The 20,752-nt window shown below is 43.1% G+C and overlaps 4 protein-coding genes across 7 annotated transcripts; 1 reads left to right on the top strand and 3 right to left on the bottom strand.

The window, feature by feature from the left end:
* Window positions 1-37: 37 nt before the first annotated feature.
* LOC101757555 (ubiquitin-conjugating enzyme 15) lies at window positions 38-2,959 on the bottom strand. Its single transcript, XM_004982116.3, has 6 exons — window positions 2,798-2,959; window positions 2,553-2,656; window positions 2,136-2,238; window positions 1,982-2,045; window positions 471-559; window positions 38-395 (listed from the first exon to the last, which is right to left on the bottom strand). The coding sequence occupies exons 1-6, from the start codon at window positions 2,837-2,839 to the stop codon at window positions 300-302; spliced, it is 498 nt and encodes a 165-aa protein (XP_004982173.1). The 5' UTR covers window positions 2,840-2,959; the 3' UTR covers window positions 38-299.
* Window positions 2,960-4,246: 1,287 nt separating this feature from the next.
* Window positions 4,247-8,202, top strand: LOC101756872 (protein LST8 homolog). 2 transcript variants are annotated; one of them, XM_004982114.3, is made up of 11 exons: window positions 4,247-4,488; window positions 4,731-4,852; window positions 5,180-5,281; window positions 5,365-5,477; window positions 5,902-5,971; window positions 6,837-6,914; window positions 6,998-7,114; window positions 7,197-7,291; window positions 7,536-7,615; window positions 7,713-7,772; window positions 7,849-8,202. In XM_004982114.3, the coding sequence occupies exons 2-11, from the start codon at window positions 4,745-4,747 to the stop codon at window positions 7,974-7,976; spliced, it is 951 nt and encodes a 316-aa protein (XP_004982171.1). In that variant the 5' UTR covers window positions 4,247-4,488; window positions 4,731-4,744; the 3' UTR covers window positions 7,977-8,202. The 2 variants fall into 2 exon arrangements, with proteins under 2 accessions (XP_004982171.1, XP_004982172.1); XM_004982115.3 differs by lacking the exon at window positions 5,180-5,281.
* Window positions 8,203-9,161: 959 nt separating this feature from the next.
* LOC101756466 (serine/threonine protein phosphatase 2A 57 kDa regulatory subunit B' alpha isoform) lies at window positions 9,162-14,847 on the bottom strand. The gene is made up of 3 exons (XM_004982113.3): window positions 13,336-14,847; window positions 10,021-10,350; window positions 9,162-9,678 (listed from the first exon to the last, which is right to left on the bottom strand). The coding sequence occupies exons 1-2, from the start codon at window positions 14,557-14,559 to the stop codon at window positions 10,021-10,023; spliced, it is 1,554 nt and encodes a 517-aa protein (XP_004982170.1). The 5' UTR covers window positions 14,560-14,847; the 3' UTR covers window positions 9,162-9,678.
* A 1,466-nt stretch (window positions 14,848-16,313) lies between these two features.
* Window positions 16,314-20,703, bottom strand: LOC101755803 (glycine-rich RNA-binding protein RZ1C). Of its 3 annotated transcripts, none has more exons than XM_022823147.1 (3): window positions 20,487-20,624; window positions 18,419-19,923; window positions 16,314-17,935 (listed from the first exon to the last, which is right to left on the bottom strand). In XM_022823147.1, exon 3 carries the CDS (start codon window positions 17,930-17,932, stop codon window positions 17,102-17,104), a length of 831 nt encoding a protein of 276 aa, XP_022678882.1. In that variant the 5' UTR covers window positions 17,933-17,935; window positions 18,419-19,923; window positions 20,487-20,624; the 3' UTR covers window positions 16,314-17,101. The 3 variants fall into 3 exon arrangements, with proteins under 3 accessions (XP_022678882.1, XP_012698416.1, XP_004982168.1); XM_012842962.3 differs by having other exon boundaries at window positions 18,419-18,869; XM_004982111.3 differs by lacking the exon at window positions 18,419-19,923 and having other exon boundaries at window positions 20,487-20,703.
* Between the last annotated feature and the right edge of the window lie 49 nt (window positions 20,704-20,752).

The following is a 20,752-nucleotide window of genomic DNA, read 5'->3' as shown; positions in this document are numbered from 1 at the left end:
ACATAATAAACCACTCTTGGTTAGTAGACAGATTCAGAAATCCAGCAAGTAAAAGGTTCAACCTGCATTGCATTTTTGTGTCTGTTCCGTAAATTGACAAGATACAAACATTATTCTATATCAACAAAGGTAACAATGGCAGGACCTGCCGCTGATGCACATTCATTTACAACCACAGGGGCATGTTAATTTCAGGTCAAATGGGTCGATTGAATTAAGCCTAAATCATCTCCCATGTAAAGCAATCTGGCAACTGGAGGGGGCTGCTGCCAGGAAGGAAACGCCAATTGGAACACCCATCACACTGTGTCATCATGGAACCACCACCTGGTCTCCTTCGGTGACCTCCCGTTGCGGCAGTTCCTGACATAGCGATCATTATCGGCTGGGCGTTGCTGCAATCAGTATGTGTATTAGTCAGATAACAAGGTCAACTAATTCAAGAAGAATATGTAGAAAAAACATGTAACCTTTGCCGGTGAGCTTGACAACATAGACAAGATGCTGATACAGACAGAACTGACCGTCATCGCTGGGGACCATGAGTCATACAATATATCTGGAGACAAGTGAAGGAACAGTAAGCCGATAATTCATCTGGAATTGTAACACCCACAAATATACCACTCCAGCAAGTCGATTCAACAGTTATTAGAATAGCTTCTCATGGCAAAATTCCAACAGGAAAAGCAGCTTTAGGGCTTAGTCTTGCATCAAAAAATAAAAGCACAGGAGAGGCTACATGTTTCATCTTCTACAGTACTAGGATACAAAAAGAACACAGAAGACTTGTGCTACACTAGCTAATTAAAATAATCTAAGCTAGAGAAGGTAGATGATAATTTAAGTTGATGGGAGTAAAGACTGAAGAAAAAGAGGCACAAAACATATGCAAGTATAAGCAAAATGTGTACTTGCTCTAAAGAAAAAAAATAAAGAGGCTAGTGATAAATAACTCATACATGTAATCATGGTTAGTTAGTACTCAATTCTAGGTATTCCATGGCATAGGTAGGAAAACAAGACAACAGCATAACAAAAATTCTCTGTAACTGTAATAATGCCCACACACACATCACTAAATAGTTATTACAGTCCACGCCTGGATTAAATATTAACCCTTCCAACAAGTTTATGCAGTAGAGTAAGATAAAGCCAGCATGTGTTGTTCATAACGGGTAGCCAAGAAAGTATACTATTTGGCTTTTATAGAACCATTTTGTACTTCAAAGTGACATTCCAGTATTGCCTGAAGTATTACTTGCATGGCAACCTCCACATGGCATAGCTTGTCTTGACTAAGCATCATATTAGTACACTGTTATTTTTCATTCAGTGATCTGAAAGACTTTTGGCAATCATGATAAGCCATGTTACAGTTGACAGCTTACATAGAAGAAAATAATATGAACTGCAAAGATAACCTATAACTCAAGCTTAGTCACATTTCTATCTTTGTTAACAGATCAGATACTACTCCACAAGCAAAGGGCCTATTCCAAACTAGGAAAAGCAGTATTCACAATGGTAGCAAGGGTAAAATCAATAGGTGCAGGGCAATGGACAACGACCGATGGTTACTGATCATGTCAGGAACCAAGTAATTTTGCATGGCGTATATGTAAGAATGCTGTCAAGGATTCAAGGTGCTCTAGCATCATGAAACTGACAGCTTGAGGTGAGGCAATATGTGCAGATGCTTATTGGAGCTAGATGAGGTTCAAACAAAGCGCAATATTATGTATTTAGTAAAATAGACAGACTCATAAATTTCCTAAAGTGCGCCAAGTTGTAATTAACAAAGATACGTGGTGGTGTGATCAGAAGAGATGTCAATCATGGCATGAAAATGCATCCTAAATCTAGTTTAAATTTGAGTTATGTGATGGCCAGGCCCTCATTATTGAAAGCCGAGATCTCTAGTGAACTTTACAACACAAGAGCTGGACAAAAAATGGTGGTGAACAGTTAATAATCATACCTAAACAGATGTGCCCATTGCTGTAAATGTGCGGATGCATCGGAGCTGGATGCAGGAATATAACCTGCACAAAGGAACCATTAAAAAAACTAGAATCTAATGCACAAGTAATAATCAATTGAAACTAAACTAAATGGGGAATAAAGATACTGACCTGAGGTGCCTCCATGGGGTAATGCTCGGGGAAGTCCACCTGCAGCTGGTACGTCTCACCGGTGTAGAGGGTGCCTGGCGCCCCAGCCACATCGATGACCCACCTTTCGTGTTGTTTCATCCATCGTTATTTTTCATTACGTTTTTTTCTTTCGTTCAGGATCACAAAGATGCTACAAAAATTGTAACGAAAAACCCTAGGAAAAGAAGACGAGAGAAATCGCAAAGAATTCCACAGCTACAAGCCCAAAACGCACGCAACGCGACGCGTCTTGGACCAGGACTAATCGAAACTCGCAGACAGAAAAAATAAGCGGCCAAGTGTCGAACCACGGAGGGAATCATCAAGGAACCCCGCATGAAGGGATTGCTCGGTGAGAAAGTGGGGAGAAAGGGCGGCGAGGGAAAGGGGAGTCACCTCTGGAGGTTGTCGGTGACCCTGTGCTTGAAGCCGGCGGGCGGGTTGACCTGCCATTCCGAGAGCTCCTTCTGCAGGCGGCTGCACGCAATCTTGCTCAGCGCCTGCACGCCCACAACCCACGAAGCACGGAGCAAGGAACCCGACCCACACGGAAGGGGGAGGCAGAAAGATCAGTCGAATCGGGCGGCGACATCGCGCGCGGCTGGATCGGGGGGCAGGGGCGGGGGCTTAGGGTTTCTTACCTTCCGGGAAGTGGATGAGGAGGAGGAGGAGGAGCTCGTCATGGCGCGGGCGGGCGGGCGGCCGGCGGCCGCTGGGTTCCCGCGGAGGCCGAAGGGGGCAAGAGGGGAGGGGAGGGGAGGGGAGGGGAGGGGGAGAGGAAAGGTATCTGTGCGGGCGGCGCGGCAGCAGAGGCTGTCGTATTGGTGGTGGGGCGGCAGCGCCAAAGGGGGAGGCGAAAGGGGAGGGTCCGAGTCCGACCGAGGACGAGGAGACTGGCTAGTTGGCCGGCCTTTTGGCTGTTGAAAGTTTTCCCTGTCTCGTGGTTTGGATTCATCATTTTTTTCCTTCTAAAATTCAGTTATCTAGAAATGAAGAACCAAGCGATCGCTTGAAGTATGTGAGGACCTAGGATTTTGATTAATTGGAAACATTATTGGTTTACACAGCAGCATTTCAGATGTCATAGATTCGCCAGTTAACTAGGTCCTAGATGATTTGAAGATAGTAAAAGAGAACTCCAACAAAAAGCTGGTTAGTTAACAAATACTATTTTTATAACGTGAAATCTAAAGAACACTAGAATAGAATGTTCTAGTCTTCTCCAAGACTCATTTCTTGTGTGTTCAATCTATAGCTCCATTCGCATTGTGGTGGAGCTTCTTCAGCTCCAGTAACCCGGCAGTACTGCGAGGATTTGAGTAAGCGAGCTACCTATAGTCTAGTCTCTAATTTAGAGAGATACTTGGCCAGTGATGATGGTAGATGCAAGGACGGGATAGCAAAGGTGACCGAATATTGTCAACTTTTAGATGGTGAAGGATAACTAGTTCGAAGATTTTGAAGAGGCTAAGTTAGAAGGCATCTTTTTGACTAGCATGATTAACATGATGTAGAAAACGAACATTAAGCCTAAACAAATACCTAAGCTCTTGACTAGGTGTTTTCTTGGATACACTAAGTACTCTCTCGTTAAGTTGTCTTAGTTTTCTTCCAAATCAACTTATGCAACTTATGTAACTTTGATCAAATTATTAAAAAGTGCAAACGTCTACACCATCAAATTAGTCACTAAATCCGTTATGAAATATGTCTATTTATTTGATATTCTAGATGGTAATATAGTTTTTTTTATGAAATTGATTAAAGTTAGAGAAGCGTGACTAAATAAAAAAACTAAAGCCGCTTACATTTTAAAACAGAGAGTAATCTCTAATATTTTAATAATTTTGTGTTGATCGTACAAAACTTTTCTTTGGTACATTTGTTGTCCATCAACCTTATTTTTCTTGTACAAGCGTAAGGCTAAGAACCTAGTATAGTTATAGTATTCAGTGATATAAAGAAAGTGAAGAAAAAATATAGAATCTTTTTTCCCACTATAACTATATTAAATATTTCTTCTCTACCGTAAGATGGGTCCCACTTGCAGACCAGACACAAACAGCTAACCAGCTTGCGATCCATGCCCGGCCCCAGTCCTGTACTCCTGTCCCAACAACCCGCCACGGGAGCGAGGGCCCACAGCGACCGGCGCCGTCGACGCCCGGCGCTCCCTCCACCCGATCCAGGCGACCGGCGGCGCGTCATCGTTAGTCAAACCGAGGCCCCCCACGGGCCACCCGGCGGTGCGGCGCCAGCGCCGCGGGGCAGCGGGCTCGCGACCGCCCGCTGGCCATCCGGCATCCTCGCCGCCTCACCTCAGCTAGCCCCAGTAAGTGTGACCACTCCGGCCGCTCCGGCGTGCCCTATTGCTTGGGCCTTCCCAGTTTCAATGTACTGGTGGGTGAATTTGAGCTTTGAAGCACCGGTTGAGTGGATCAACTGGATCAATGGGTTTATGAATTTAGTAGGGTTTAGTAACACAAGTACGACAAACTGAAGATGATGGCTATATTTTTCCTCTAGAATATCCAAAGGAACTTCCCTAGATTGTGATTATTGATGTATGTGCAGGCTAAAGGTGCAAAATGGCTCAGCCTTCTGTCATTCTAGCGACTGCAAGCTATGATCACACAATCAGATTTTGGGAAGCCAAGAGTGGTCGTTGTTACCGCACTATTCAGTATCCAGACTCTGTAAGTATTGGCTCTGGGTTCTTAGAGTTTTTGTCATCCGGCTTGCGTATTGTGGTGATATGGTCTGTCTTTAACTTTATAAATAGTAAACAAACCACTGTTTTGTCAAAGTCATGTTCACTAATTACTATGATTTCTTCCTTCATTTTGATCATTGCAGTGAGTTTTCTGTAGATGTGTTTTTATAAGGATTTCGCTTAATATAATCGCTGTTTATATTTTTTTTATGCTACCAAAGGAATGAAGTAGATATTCTATTTGCTTTCAGTGTTATTCGATGATACTCTGCCCTGTTCATTTTTATGATGTGTAACCTATCATTTGCAGCAAGTTAATCGCCTTGAGATAACCCCGGACAAGCGATTTTTGGCTGCTGCTGGCAATCCCCATATCCGTCTTTTTGATGTTAACTCAAATAGCCCTCAGCCAGTATGCACGCATGTTTTTAACAGTAATTAGTGTGGGCCATCGTGTTCATTTTCCTTATTATTTAATCAGAATTCTCCTAGCAGGTAATCAGCTATGATTCACATACTAGTAATGTGATGGCTGTGGGGTTCCATTGTGATGGTAACTGGATGTACTCAGGTTCTGAGGATGGTACTGTGAGAATCTGGGATTTACGGTGAGATTTCAAAACTTATTGTCTTGCTTGGCTACTGTTTCTTGAGTTCTAAACCAATTTTTCCTGACTCCAAACTTCAAGAACTATTCTAAACAAGAGGGGTCTATTGCATACCCATGTCCAGGTGATATCATGCAGATCACTCCCATACGGTCAGTAGGTCTGGTTTAGATGGACTAGATATATGGATATCAAATGCCACATGCATTATAAACCCCTCACAAATTGTGAAAGCATATGTGAAGAATCCCGGGAGCCAATTCTATATAAAACTGATCCGTACACATACATCCTCCTTTTAAGTTTGCTGATAGCACCAATAGATGGGATTAAATTAGGTATTAGCTTTCTACTAATTTTCCAATCAACTATTCATATTACACATTTGATATTGTCATTTATTATTGTACATGTATGATTTCAGAACTGCCACTTGTCAGCGAGAATACGAGAGTCGTGCAGCTGTCAACACTGTAGTCCTGCACCCAAATCAGGTTATCATCATTCTTTTTGGGTATGCTGACTCAATTGATAGCAAACTACACCATCCAGGCACATCAATTAAAATACCTTTGGGTACAAAAACTGTTGTTTAGCTAACACTTCTGTGCATTTTTTTCCATAAGTAAGAGATTGCACTAGCATTTATTTGTCCCTTGCCAAATCTGTATCACCATATGCTGACACAACCCAACCACCTGCATGTAGCTGTGAAACTATGTTTTTTTTTCCTTTCTATATTCATAGCTTTCAAAATTTTTGTGATACCCATGTTGAAATAACTGTTGTGAGTGAAGTGAATATTCATTTGGCAAGCCTTTATCAGAAACTATGGACATGCCTTGCCATTTACAGGCCGAATTCGCAGTATTTTTTTACTGTTGGGAACAGCGCTTGATTAGGCATGTCACTGATAGCACACAGGGATTACAACTGGTATTTACTTATTAAGGGTCAGTTTGCAGTTCCTTTGTGGTATTGTGCTGTGTCCTGTGGTGGCTCTGAATGCTTCTGAGAAACCACTTTAACCAAAAGTACAAAAAGAATGCTTGGTGTGGTGTTGTACTGCTGAAACTTTGCTATTCTGGCTCTGCAAGATAGCCTTCCAAGTTCCAACAAACTTTTTTAACCAAAATTACAAAAAAGTTATTTTTGCAAAATCAACTCCATTGTGAAATGGATGCTAATCTTCCTATTTTTGGAGTTTTTTTTTCTCTTGAACTTGACTTTATACTTCACAAATGTTTCCAAATTAAATGGATCACTTCAGATGGTTCTCCTTTGCTACCTTTGCTCCTTATAGTACTTTGTTCGTTTCTTTCTACCAAATTTCATAACATTGTATCCCCAATCTTTCAGAAAGAACTAATATCTGGTGACCAGAATGGAAACATACGTGTCTGGGATTTGGCTGCTAACTCATGCAGCTGTGAGTTGGTGAGTCACATGTCATTATTATGGTTCTACTGTGGTAGGTGATATGCAAGAACATAATTGATGTGTTGGTTCCTTTTACCCAGGTACCAGAGGTGGATACTGCTGTAAGATCTCTGACAGTCATGTGGGATGGGAGTATGGTGGTTGCTGCAAATAACCGTGGGACATGCTATGTTTGGCGTTTGCTTAAGGGTACTCAGGTCAGTCAGTTGTATTGACCTACCAGTTGTTAAACATATACTTGTGATTTCGATATTTCTCAAGCTGAAAATTATTATGCAGACAATTACCTGCTTTGAACCTCTCCATAAATTGCAAGCCCATGATGGTTACATTCTTAAGTGCCTGCTTTCACCAGAATTTTGTGATCCTAACAGGTAATAAGTCAAAGGCTAGGGCACATGTGTCATTGTGTCTTCCTCTCTTCCACCGTACACATATTTTGAGCACTGCTTTGTATAGGCCAAAATGCATTTGGTTGATGTGGAGATTGCAGTAATAGTATTTCATTTGTAAAGCATTGATTTCACATTACAGCTCAAGTATTGCATCCAGGTAAAATAACTCTGTATGACTTGCTCTTTTCTGAATTTTATGTCATATATTTGGAATTGTTTGTAGGTATCTTGCAACAGCATCATCTGACAACACTGTAAAGATTTGGAATGTTGATGGCTTTAAGTTGGAAAAAACTTTAGTTGGTATTGTTCTGACTTCTGAGTATTCTGCAACATTTAAGTGTAAGTTGTGAAATTGCTTAATGGGTTCCTGGAACATTGCGGGTACTCAACTTCTCAGGTCATCAGCGCTGGGTGTGGGATTGTGTTTTCTCAGTAGACGGTGCTTATTTGATCACTGGTACATAACTACAGCTTGTATCACTCTATCTTCCCTATAATTCTTGAGTAGCCGAATGAATGTTTCTGCCTTGCAGCTTCGTCTGATGCCACCGCGAGATTGTGGACAATGTCGACTGGAGAGGCCATCAGGGTGTACCAGGGACATCACAAAGCGACCGTCTGTTGTGCTTTACATGATGGGGCTGAATCGGCTCCCCCATAAGCACCGTGTAACCTTGGATTCTGTACATAACTCTGATTGCCTACTTTCCAGCATTGTTGTGACTGAACATGTGGCAACTGTAGTGAAACGGGACACAACCATATTTGGGGTTCGTGCAAAGTTATTTGCATGCTAGTATTGGTCAACTTGTTTTAGGAAATTGCTGGATATTTAATTATAAAAAATGCAGAACTGGAGACCAAAGTACTCCCTCCATATCTTTTTACAAGGTGTGCACACGTTAATATTCAAATTTCATGAAATCTGGCCTGCAATTAGCTTACCCTTTTGTAGATTTTTTAATACAAAATTAACAGGATCGAAACCATATTTGAATGCACTTTACTAGACTTCTGTTTTTTGACATGGGATTGCATTCTTGTAGGCCGCTTTGCATCATATCGTATTGAAACGGATGGAACAATTTGTTAATCAGAGGATGCTCAGAAAGTCCCCTCAGCTGCGTTGCATAAATGTAACCCAGTTTGAGTCGTTTTCGTTGGTTTTTGGCTGGCCAGTTACACGATGCAACAAGTAGCTGCTGGTGACACGACACCATACTTGTCTTCTACATTATCTTTCGGTTAGGGAGGCACTAAACGACTACTATATTGCATGGTTCGTATGCACCACAGCAGAAAATCTCGCCGACCGCCGACCGTTGCATAGAAAACGGTATGCGAGCACGAGCACGAGCGCTCTTTTTCTGCAGGGGTCAGCACCATGCACGTGAACACGATATGAACAAGCACCCCGATATTTCCCTGCCGACAAGCTACATCTTTCACGTGAGTATGAAGTTTTCTAGACGCTGCCGCATCGATCTAATTTCTCTCACTCGACTCAAACCAAAGAGCGCCCGACCAAGATGTCACGCTCTGGTCAAGTGTTGCGTCAAAATATCTGGATGATGAAGAAAGAAATGGAGCCGGCATACGAAGAGAAATTGAATGCCAGCCTCGGATTCAAAAATGGAGATGAACAGATGATGCGCATAAATGAATAAGTGACATGGAAACTGAACATTTGAATTATTTGGCCTGAACTTGGAGGTGAAAGTGCAAGGGGCACATAATCGGCATTCTGCGACTCCCCACGAATTAACATGCAACCGGAACTTAATCCAGAGTACGGTAGAGTGAGCCATTTTATATTGCTAAAACAACCCCAGCAACAGAACAGCAGTTCCTACAGATCAGCCATTATATTGCTATCATGCCACACACTAAGTTAAAGTGCTTTTATCTCCATTTCGTGATGTTACTTCCATACAACATGAACTGAATTAACTCAAAAGAGACAACAGGTAAAAAGACAAAAGACAAAGAAAAGAAAAAAGCTTACATCTAGCCCAGTCATTTTTTCTACTTGGAATTTTCCCAATTGTGGGTAGGGAACTAGGGCAAACAATGAAAGATTAATACAAGGGTCCCATTATTCATAAATTAATGCAACAGAAAAGGAGGGGCTGAACAATGGACGGACTTGAAACCACAGCAGGACCTCACTACGCATAGAAACTCTGCAAGAATTGGCCTTCGCTACCACCGTTATGTCTGAACTCAGTCGACATTTTTTCCCCGATGCAAGGAACTCTGACCTTGTAATCCCCAAGTCGATCAATGTTGATATGAGCGCACCGATAACTTGTCATCTCGATAGGTGCACATGGATGCTCATGGGATAAGTGAGCAGCAATTATCTGAGGAAGCATAAACATGCTTTCAAACGATGTTTGCATACTTGTGGTCTTATGGATGCTGATACGAATAGGGTTTGCTTGAGATTACTAAAAAATAAATGTCCATAATAAATTGAAAGTTCAGTACAGATATATTCCATCTTTTTGTGAACTGCCATGACCAAGTCAAAACAAAAGGTAAGCAGTACAAAAAGTGGCAATGCATCTCACAGAAATGCTAAAACAAAGCGAGAACATCAAGAAGAGGGCATAAACAGAGTAGTACAGTTTTAGGTTACAAGATTAAAAACAACTTACGAACACAAGCACTAACAAATAAATGAAGCAGGAAGGTTATATTACCTAGTTGACCAAAACCATATCATCTCCAGCAGCCTTGGCAGCAACAACAGCTTCCAATTGTCTCCATGCAGATTCTCGTTGCTCCTGCATCTCTTTGGCTTTTGCTTGTTTCTCCATGTACTGCTGTTGGCATTCTTCAAATAGCTCACTGTCCATGTCCAAAAACATCTTGCGTACGTTTGTAGTGAGACCATGAACAGCTTGATTCCAGTGGCTCTGTATATTCCTCTCAAGCGCTTCAAATATGATTGGAAATATAACACCACGATTTTGGGCTATCAAGCTTACAATGTGATCATTGTTCCACAAGAACAAAGCACGCTCAGCAACCTGACAAAGGAAAATCAATAATAAGCAAGAAAAAAAAATCAGACATGGAGTGATCCTGTATCACAAGAGCAGGAGCTAGCAACTTAAAATAGTGAAATACTAGTGGAGGCAGATTTTGTTAGGCAAGGGTAGCTTAATTTTTATTCATTTATTTTGCTGAGCATACCTAGCAGGGTTATACATATCCACAAAATTCAATAAAAGGGGTAAGGAAAAAATCTGTTAATAGGCAAAGGCCAGGAAATAAATCCAGTGAGTGAAGAGCCATCATTCAGATATGGCGCAGAGATACATGGTGAGTGCTAAGCAGAGAAAGGACAATGAAGCAACTCCTTATATTAGGTCCTGGTTTTGGATCACCTACATTCGCTTACCAACCAGAAAACTACGCAATAGTATAAGCTGCCCACAACATTGCAATAAGGTATAATGGCTTGAGTTTAGAACCAAAGAAACGGAATTTCAATCATTTGTGCCAATAGTATAGCTTGAGTCTATAGAACCAAATTGCATCATGTATCTAGTCTCCAATAGTACATACAAGCACTACAACGAAAAAGAAATTACTGTGCTAAAGCAGATTAAATGGATGTGTTTACTAGAAATCAGCTCCAAACTTCATGGGTTGAGAATGATTTGGAGAACTTTATCAACCAAACTATTGCACTATGACAAGACACCGATGAACTATTCAAGAAGACAAAGCATTATAGTTGCACAATAATCAAACTAACTAGAAAACATGGCAAATTAGTATCCAGTAAGCACCGCAGTCCAGCATTTAACACCCACAGAGCACTGATGTTCTTGAAATGTTTAAACATAAACAATTAGCAAAGGAAAATGGCTGGACCCAATACAGGGAAAGTTTGAACAAACAATTATAACCATCGTTTACATAATGGATTTCATGAGGCACAGTGGGGTCTGGAGTTAATCGGATACAAGAAATGTTGCAACTACAGAAAAGTCATCTACAACAAGAAGCTTTATTTCACTAGCGCAGAGGTTTATGTTTCTATACTAAAAAGTCAATGTGACATATGGGCCAATATTATATGCCGATGGCCATATTGTCCACAAGGACAAATTAGCTACACACCTATATTACATAAACAAAAAAAATAGTTGAAATCTGGACAAGGATTTGTTGTGTGCATAGTTAAAATTATAAGTAAATGTTGCATGTTGCTAGATCAGTTAACCAGTCTTGTCAATACCAATAAGTGATTTTTGGTGCCTATGAGTAAAATCACACAGAACAGATCGACCCCTAACAATGCATCTTAAGCAGCTGCTGTTAAGGGACATGATTATCTTAATGAAAAAGCTAGCACAGATATATCCAAGCATGCCAACTATGAACAGCTTTCACTGGGGAACCAGTCTTTTCAAACAGCTTCCTTTACTTTATGCATGTCTTAGCTCCTCACATGACTTCCTCCCAGACCAGCTAACATTTGACAAAGTTAATGTCTAAGGTTATACTCATTTAGGACATCCACATGGTCTCCAATATGACACCTTAACTTGCATTTGTTTTTCCTAAAAGTATATTATTTTAGTATTTCGAATAGAGAAAGTTATATACAATGAAAGTATTTTCCATGATGAATCTAGTAACATCAACCATACGTTGTTAATCCACATAACCTTTTATATATTGATGGATCAAGTTAAAGAAGTTTCATGGACTAGAATTCAAAGATGACCCGTATTTGAAACTGGAGGGAGTACTAGGCTACTAGCTATAGCTATCGCTGAGAAAATAATTGATAGATCTGGTTCTCCTTATAGACAGCAAAAATACCTTGCAGTTTAAAGGCTCTGTGCAGTGTGCAAAGAAAGTAATCTCCCCTTTCAGGGCGTAGTACAGTGTTGTAAGGAAGTAATTGCACAGTACTTCAAACACATTTTCATGCTGATAAGATGTATTTATGGCTATTAGGTAGCTATGAAAAAGTAAACAGAAATCCACTAAACTGGATAACTGTGACAAAACAATAACATGAGAAACCAAAAAGGGAAAGGAAGGATTGATAAGCCAGCCCTTCTATCTAAAGTCATCTTAAATTATTTAATCCAATAGCATCCAAAATATTTCAAAATTGCAAGACTGGGAACTCGATAAATATATATACGGTATATACCCGACTATTACAAATGGTGCTAACACTTCATGACTCCATGGTTAGTGTATAGGGGTGGACACTGAATGATGGTGGTCACTAATTTACTGAGGAATCAAAATTAAAAAATACCAAGCCTACAGATGGAAATAAGTGCCAGCCTCCCAACTTATCTATGTTGCAGTAACTATTTTTTATCAAGGAAAAACAGCAAGAGCCCATTAGTCCTGTGAAAGCTATCAAGTTGCTACTACATTGCTTGGAAACAATTAGTTATTATTACCTGGTATACTCTACTGTATCAGAAAGAATGTTAGTTTTTCCCCGATAATGCAAAAGACTTGATGAGAAAGAAATCAAAATGATGAAAATTTTCCTTTTCCCTGCAACGCAGTTGCTGAATTCCCAAAGCAGCTGGTACACCCCAAAATGACCTTGCAGACAAGAAGCACGCAAAACCTATACCTCTAGCAGTAAGCTACAAAGGGGGAATTAATAAAGGACATACAACAAATACTAGTTCAAAACTATTAACCCTCAATGGTGGTGTGCTAACCTGACTGAAAACTCATTTGTGTAAATCAAGAATTTTTTTATGTTAGATTGCAAGAATAACATGCACATAGTAATACAGCCATTTCATTTTCCATATTAATAACATAGTGCCTTGTTATAAGAACTTTGTTTTCCCTTACATGCAAATAGTGATTTGGCACACTTGGAATGAGGCATATTCACTCAAAAGGCATATCACGAAACATATGCAGCACATTTGACTAAAAAGTAAACTTGTAAATGTATGCAAGCATGCTGATGAAAACATACACAGAAGCCAGCAAATCAACTAAAGCAGTACCTGGAAATGAGAACTGTTAAGGCACCGGCCAATCTGCTTAAACAGTGGTACCATGCAGCGCTGGAACTCTGCAGGCTGTGTCGCCTCAAGCACTTCTTCAAGCTCTCCCAGAAACAACACCTCCTTCTGGCAATTTGTGACTGGCCAGTATTTGAGCAGCCCCCGAATCACAGTATCTGCTAATTTGTAGTCCTTCTCAACAAACTGAACAATACAATAGGAGAGCTGCTGATGGTAGATCGCAACAGACTTCGGCTTGTGCAGGGGAATGAGAGCACGGGCAAGGAACAGCTTGTGCTCCTCCTTCATTGGCAAGGCAAAGCCATTAATGATGCTTCCCAGGATCTCAAGGAGCTCCCCTATGCCATTGTGGCGTTGCGTCTCAAAGATGAACCGGTAGAACACATTGTTGATGGCCTTGCGGATGAATGGGCGGTGTACCATGAACTTGCCATAGATGCGGTGGAGCACGGTCTTGAGGTACTCGCGCTCTCGGGGATCCTCGGAGTCAAAGAGGTCGAGGAGGCGAAGCACGAAGGCATGGTCCACGTACCGCTTGGCGACCTTGGTGTCGGTGTCGGGCGACACCACGTATCGGAGCAGGAGCTCATAGACGAGCTGGAGGTGCGGCCAGGCAGGATCGAGGTAGGGCTCCTCCTCGTCGTCGGGGGCGGCGCCGGGGTCGATTGCCGCAGCGGACTCGTGCAGCGCAGGTGGCAGCGGGCGGAAGATGTTGGCTGAGATGGCGGCGACGAGCGCCTCCTGGACGTGGTCCGGGAGGCGCGCAGCCGCGTTGGCAGCCTGCGAGGGGGCCTGCACGTAATCGACGAGTTCTAGGAGCGCCTGGCGCTTGGCCTCCTTCTCTCGCGGGTGCTTGAGCGAGTCCGAGAGGTCGAAGATAGCGGCGACGAGGCGGAGCTTGCGGAGGAGGAGCCCGGGGCGGTCGGCGGCGGCGACATCGCGGAGGAGCGGGAGCGGCTCGAGGAGCGGCGGCGACGCCGCCCCCGCCGCCTGGTTGGTCGCGAGCGCGGACGGAGCCACGTGCGGCGAGGTCGGCGAGGACGGCGACGCCGCGGTGGCCCGGGAGGCGTGGTTGACGGTGACGGGCGCGGCTCCCCCCGCGCCGCCACCGGAGGACGAGGGCGCGGCGGGGCGCGCGGCGGGCTCCCCGCCGTCCCCGCGCGCGCCCTTGCGGTTCCCCCGCTTGATGATCTTGTTGAACATGGCGGCAGCGGCGTATTGGGAGGCCGGCGGCGGCGGATCGGCCGATCGATCAGCCAACGAATTCCCTCCTCTTCCCTCGGGGATTTGGGGATTTGGTGGCGACGGGAAGGAGGTGGTGGTGGGGCCCAGGTGGCAGAGGGAGAGGGAACGCAGTGGGGAGGTGGGGTCAGCCGGTCAGGGGCGGCGAGGGCAGGGGAGGAGGCGGCATGGCTCGCTGGCGATTTGGGAGACGAGAGAGGAGACAGGAGAGGGGAAGGGGGGGGGATCAATGGGGGCAGGAAGGAAGGGGAAGGCTGAGGAGGAGGAATGGGGATTTTTGGGATTTATTTTTGAGCGTTTTTTGTTTTGTATTTATGGGAGGCGTTTATTTTTGTATTTTTTGGAGTTATTTGGGCCTTGTTTAGTTGGCCAAATTGGGAGGTGCCAAATTACTGTGCTGGCACTGTAGCAACACTGTAGCGTTTCGTTTGTATTTGTGAATTATTGTCCAAACATTGGCTAATTAGGCTCAAAAGATTCGTCTCGCAAAGTACAACAAAACTGTGCAATTAGTTTTTAATTTCATCTACATTTAGTACTTCATACATGTACCGCAAGTTTGATGTGATGGAGAATCTTCTTTTTGCATAGTGACAAAGTTGGGAGTTGGGAGTGAAGTAAACAAGAGCTTGATCGATTTTTCACTTCGACGGTCGGATAAAATGGGACAAAGTGCATGATCTGGCGCGGTGGCCCCTGGATATTTTAGGAAGAAAAACTCCAGTGACTTTTACCAATATATATTCATCTTAATGCAACTACCAAGCTAAATATTGAGTTTAATGCACAAGGATGTACACAGCTGCTTTGATGGCACCCACACCCAAATACTTAAAATCTAGTTTAGGGTTGCCCATGGTGGTGACATGGTAGGCCAAGCATGATGACATGTGGCAATTACTGTAGAAGATATGTTACGCGCAGATTCATTATATCAGAATTTATATGATTTTCATCCTAAGCCACCAGCAGAAGTTCATATCTGGCTAAAGTTGGACCCAGGGACGGGTCACCTTCACATCTTCTATTCGGCGCGAGCAAAAGAGCTTATATTTGGTAAGTTGCACATATCACCATATCATAATTATCAATATCAATTGTTTAAAAAAAATCATAAAATTAGTCTAGAAAAGAAATAAAAAAAACCCCACAATTAGTGGCTCTATCCACTTCGTTAATGTACTACACTACACTAGCATGGAGAGGCAAGATCAAAGTCACGCATCAATCTCATCGATATTAGAACTTCTTCGGTTAACATAAAGGAGTGTATTACCATAAATCTCTTTGCATTATAGAACGTCTCACTTTTAGAGCATGAATGCGACGTTTAACGCCGATGGCGACGGCCATTAGTTTGGCGTTACCGTTCATGGATTACATGTTAATAAAGAGGAGGTGGACTGAAGTGAAGTACTATATTGCTAAAAACCAAACATTGCGATTCTTTTTTCTTGACAAGTCCAATTGGAAAAGGCGGAGGAGGATAGAGACGGGCAACTTTTGGATAAGTCACGCTGGACGGTAGAGATGGCGGAGACGGTGACAGGCGGCAGCTGCTATGATTGGACTAACCGCAGCGTATTCTTCAGAATGGTTTTTATTTTCCCCCTCTCGCTTCCCATATATTTATCGGTGCTTCTGAGGTCTGCCGTCAGCGTCGCTCATACTTTCCCCGTGCTAAGATGAGAAAAATAAAACTCAAGCAATGCGAATGATATGGATTTACAAGTTTATATTTAGCTATTTACAGATATATAAATACCTGTACAAGCCGTCAGTCAGGCAATCCATGATATGGAAACGAAATAAATAAACAACGCTACCTATTGGTTTGGTATACAGAGACGTCACAGGACACCGCTCTACTTCTGGACCGACGAGGCGACAACAACACTCAAAAGTAGCAGCGAACTTTGCACCGTTTCAGCTATCTCCAACACAGGGATACTTTGGACAACTGTTCTGTTACAATCCTTTGCATTGCAGATATTCAGACCAGCAACGACAAGCGACCGCTGCAAATATATCCTGCTGGCAAACCAGATATTCAGAACAACAATGGCCATCGAGCATCACTGAACATATAATCCACGCAGACCCACAATTTCACAACCAACAGCAAGCAATCACTGGAAAATATAATCCTTGCATACCAGATACTCAGATCAACAATGATATGCAATCATGGACAACCTTAACACATAGGCCAGGACTGCTTCCAACACAAGCCCAACATGCCCAACAGAAACATCCATTAGCAAGCCCAACATGCACAACTGCTCAGAGAAGACTTATGAACTCACTGTGCAAAAAAAGTCCGCCAGATAATGAGATAAACTTATCAAGTAACAACACAGGTGCCAGTACTTGTTGAAAAAACAGAACAGACATAACAGTGCCAAGGATACATTAAGCATCTTCCAGAACTCAGTACGCATTCAGCTATGAAAAACTGCTAACATTACTGCAACATGAAAAGCTTGAGTCTACAGACAGTTCATCAGTAGCGATCATCAAAACGTCCTCCTCCCCTGCTGGGGCGATCATACGGCCCAGGCCTCTCCCTGTAACTTCCTCCATCATAGCGTGCAGGTCCTCCACCGCCATAGCGATCAGTGACACCACCACGTGGACCATCCCTGTCATAGCCACCACCCCTTGGGCCATCCCTGTCATAGCTTCCACCACCCCTTGGGCCACTCCTATCATAGCCGCCGCCGCCGCCACCACCACGAACTCCATCTCTCTCGTAGCTTCTTTCTCGCTCCCTACCATAACCACTTGGCGCATAACGATCTGGACCACCTCCGTACCTGTCCGCACCAAAGTGATCGCCACCAGAGGGGTAGCGATCATTGGCATAACGATCACGGCCCCCAGCATACCTGTCTCTTGTGTCAACTTGGTCACGATACCCATAACGACCACCATCATAACGATCATCCATGTAACGATCACCAAACCTATCTGATCCAGAGAAACGGTCTCCCCTGCCGCCACCGCTGCCACCACTAAACTTGGATGAGAATCTGCCCGAACGACCACCAGCAGCATTAGGGCAGTCACGAACCCAATGTCCAGGACGACCACATTCGAAGCAATTGCCGGGGGGTGGACCATCACTTCTACCACCACGATACTCTGCTCGTCCACCACCACTGTCATACCTTGTGTCATCTGTGTTCATCTTAGGCTCAGCCTTGTTCACTGAAATGGTCCGACCATCCAACTCTTGGCCATGCATTTCCTTGATAGCGCTGTCAACTGCCCGCCGATCTTCGAATGTCACAAAGCCAAAGCCCCTGTGGCGGTTAGTGTGCCTCTCCAGCATGATCTACAAATAAAAATGCTCATTAGTGTAGGGAATGCGGAGAAAACTAAACAATACTAAGCCAAGTAAAAAGAATATAGGTGTCAGTAACAAATGGCCTAGAAACAATTGTTTCAGTAAATACAACCCATACACAAGCATTTGCACCATCCATAGTAAGTACTTGAATTTTTGAAATGAAGCCAGGAGCAATAAATAATTTAATTTCAGCAAATAATTCGCCATTCGGCACAAAAAAGTTGATCTAACATTTCAACGTAAGCTTACTATTGTTTTTAAAAACTGCATTACTTTATTCAAAACAGAAGCATACATTGCTCAAAAAAGGTTGCCACTTATGACACTGCTATCTTAAGGAGCAGTGGTACACAAAGGGACCATTAAAACACAGCATATTAATATAGTAGCTACTATGTGAAATGCTTTCACTAACCAGAATCATTTCTGGATAAATTAAGAGATAGTTGGACAATTTTAAGACATTACCTTGGAGAGAGAAGCATTGAGATTAGTTATTACTGGATCTTGGTGATTCAAGAACAATCGTAATCTTGACACATATACATCTAGCTGTAACTATCTTGATCAAAAAGTCTATTCCCAAGACAGCAAAGCTCATTATCACGGACAAGGAGCAAAGCTAGGCACCATGTTCTGGCAAAATGAACTATTTCCAAACCGGCGCCAATTTTACCGCTACCCACATGAACTAACTTCTCTCAATAAGTTCAGCATATTCTGGTGTCAGGAAAATCTAGTAGATATGCCACTGTCATATACTTTACTTGCCAGATCATCTAAACCAATGCTGAAAACCTAGAGGCAAAACTTCCATTTCCATGGAAACAACAGTGAAACTCTGAGATGCTGGCTAGCTGGTCTGCTAAATAAATCCCTGTCTGTCTTCCCAATACTGCAATACAACAGATGGAGGTGGCTGAAAGCAATATCACACAAAGACAATGAATCAGAGGTTCGCACTGGTGAGGCTAGCATCACTTTTCTGCTCCAGCAGTAGTGTTTCAAATGTCCATACATGATCACTGAATACTGCCCAGTGCACCTATATGCAAATCTGAACTTTCAACAAAATTCAACTTCAATCAATGGAAACATTTATTGAGTCAAGCAGCAATGGTTCTAATAAAAAATGGATTACACAAGAAAGAACATTGGAGCAAGGTGTCCTTAAAGTAGGAGTTACTTGAGTTTTAAATACAAAAAGTGCAAAACCAAATTTTCCTAGAGCTGTTATAACAATGAAACGAACTAAGCATATGCATAAAGAGTTGCAGTCATATATCATAGCAGAAAGACTTTATCTAGTTCTAACAAAACACTGGATGGGGAAAAGATCAAGCTTGTAGCTAGTTTTCTAAATGCTGACAAAGGTAGAGGAACTATGCAGGCAACTCATATAAATAGAAACAAAACAAGTCAACTGCGGGTCATGATCTCTGTCTGAAAGCACGCCAATGAACCCAACTGAAGACATGGCTATAAACACAACCAGACACTTATAACAAATTGATGACTTCTGTTGCCTCTTATCAGCCAATCAACTCGGCTCAACCCCATACAGCACTAATTTGTTTTGACTGTTCCATAGTAGAGCGATGGGCCACTCCTGTGTCATGGATATGGCCCCTGTTGCATGTTCTCCACAGGTGTGTGCAGCTCTTGTGCTGGCAGAGCAGAATTTCAAAAATCAAAAGGACTGCAGACCGAAAAAACAGGGCATATATGCCAGTTGCTTGTCCAATTGTTCCATTAAATGTAGCATCCCCTCTCTTCATCAGACCACCAAACTGAACTAAGGAAAGCAGAACACTAGCAACAGTAGGACCAATGGATGTTCCCCCTTATTCAACGCAGGCAAAAGTGAACAATCCAGGCATCTAACTGTAAGGAACAGCATCAACATTTCAGCTTGGGAAAGCAACATGCATCACGGTGCAATCCAGCTCTGGAAATCTGCCAGCTCATTCAGCCTCACCAAACAAAGAATGGCAGAGAGAACAGACCCCAGTTGCAAAGAAAGATGGAAAAACAAGAGCAATGAGTTAAATTACTGAGAGAAAGCATTCAGCATTGAAAATTACTGAGAGAAAACATTCAGCATTGCAAGAATCTTTTGAGAAGTTAAGATGCATGTATCTGCATTCCCTTTGTGCCGTACATGATAGTAAATGCTTTTAGCCTATCATGACAAGAAGCCCCGTTACTCAATCATTTTAATCTGGTTCTGGAAGGATTTGGTTACCTCAAACTAAAGAAATTTATCTTTCTGTCAACCTATTTGCGCTTACTTCCGAACACAAAGAGAGACATAAAAGCTAAAAAAATACAACCATACTTCATACGCAAAGCACATTCCCGTTCGACCACACACAAAAGCAATCCACAGATCCACCTTTCCACCCTGCACCACCACACCCACCGGCCCTTCGAAGCACCAAACCGTCCGAAATCGCAACGCGAACAACACCAAACGAACAGATCTAGCAAAACTACCCGGGGCATGAGGCGCTAACGGGGACGGGCGGGGGAGTACCTGCGCGTCGACGACCTTGCCGAAGCGGCCGAAAGCGTCCTCAAGCTTGCGCTCGTCCGTCTGCCACGACAGGCCGCCCACGAAGATCCGGCCCTCCTCCTTCCCTTCCATCGCCGCCGCTCTCGATCAATGGATTCGATGTGCGGGGGTGGGGAGGGAAGATTAGGGTTTGGGAAGGAGAATACGACGAGGAAGATGAGGTTGTGAGGAAATAGCGAGCGCCGGGCCGGACAGCGCGAGAGAGATCGGAGGTTGCGCGCACGGTG

The sequence above is a fragment of the Setaria italica genome, chromosome IX (genome assembly GCF_000263155.2).
Source record: "Setaria italica strain Yugu1 chromosome IX, Setaria_italica_v2.0, whole genome shotgun sequence".
NCBI classification, from domain to species: Eukaryota; Viridiplantae; Streptophyta; class Magnoliopsida; order Poales; family Poaceae; genus Setaria; species Setaria italica.
Note: the sequence above shows the minus strand (reverse complement) of the source record. Positions and strands in the feature narration are given on the sequence as shown.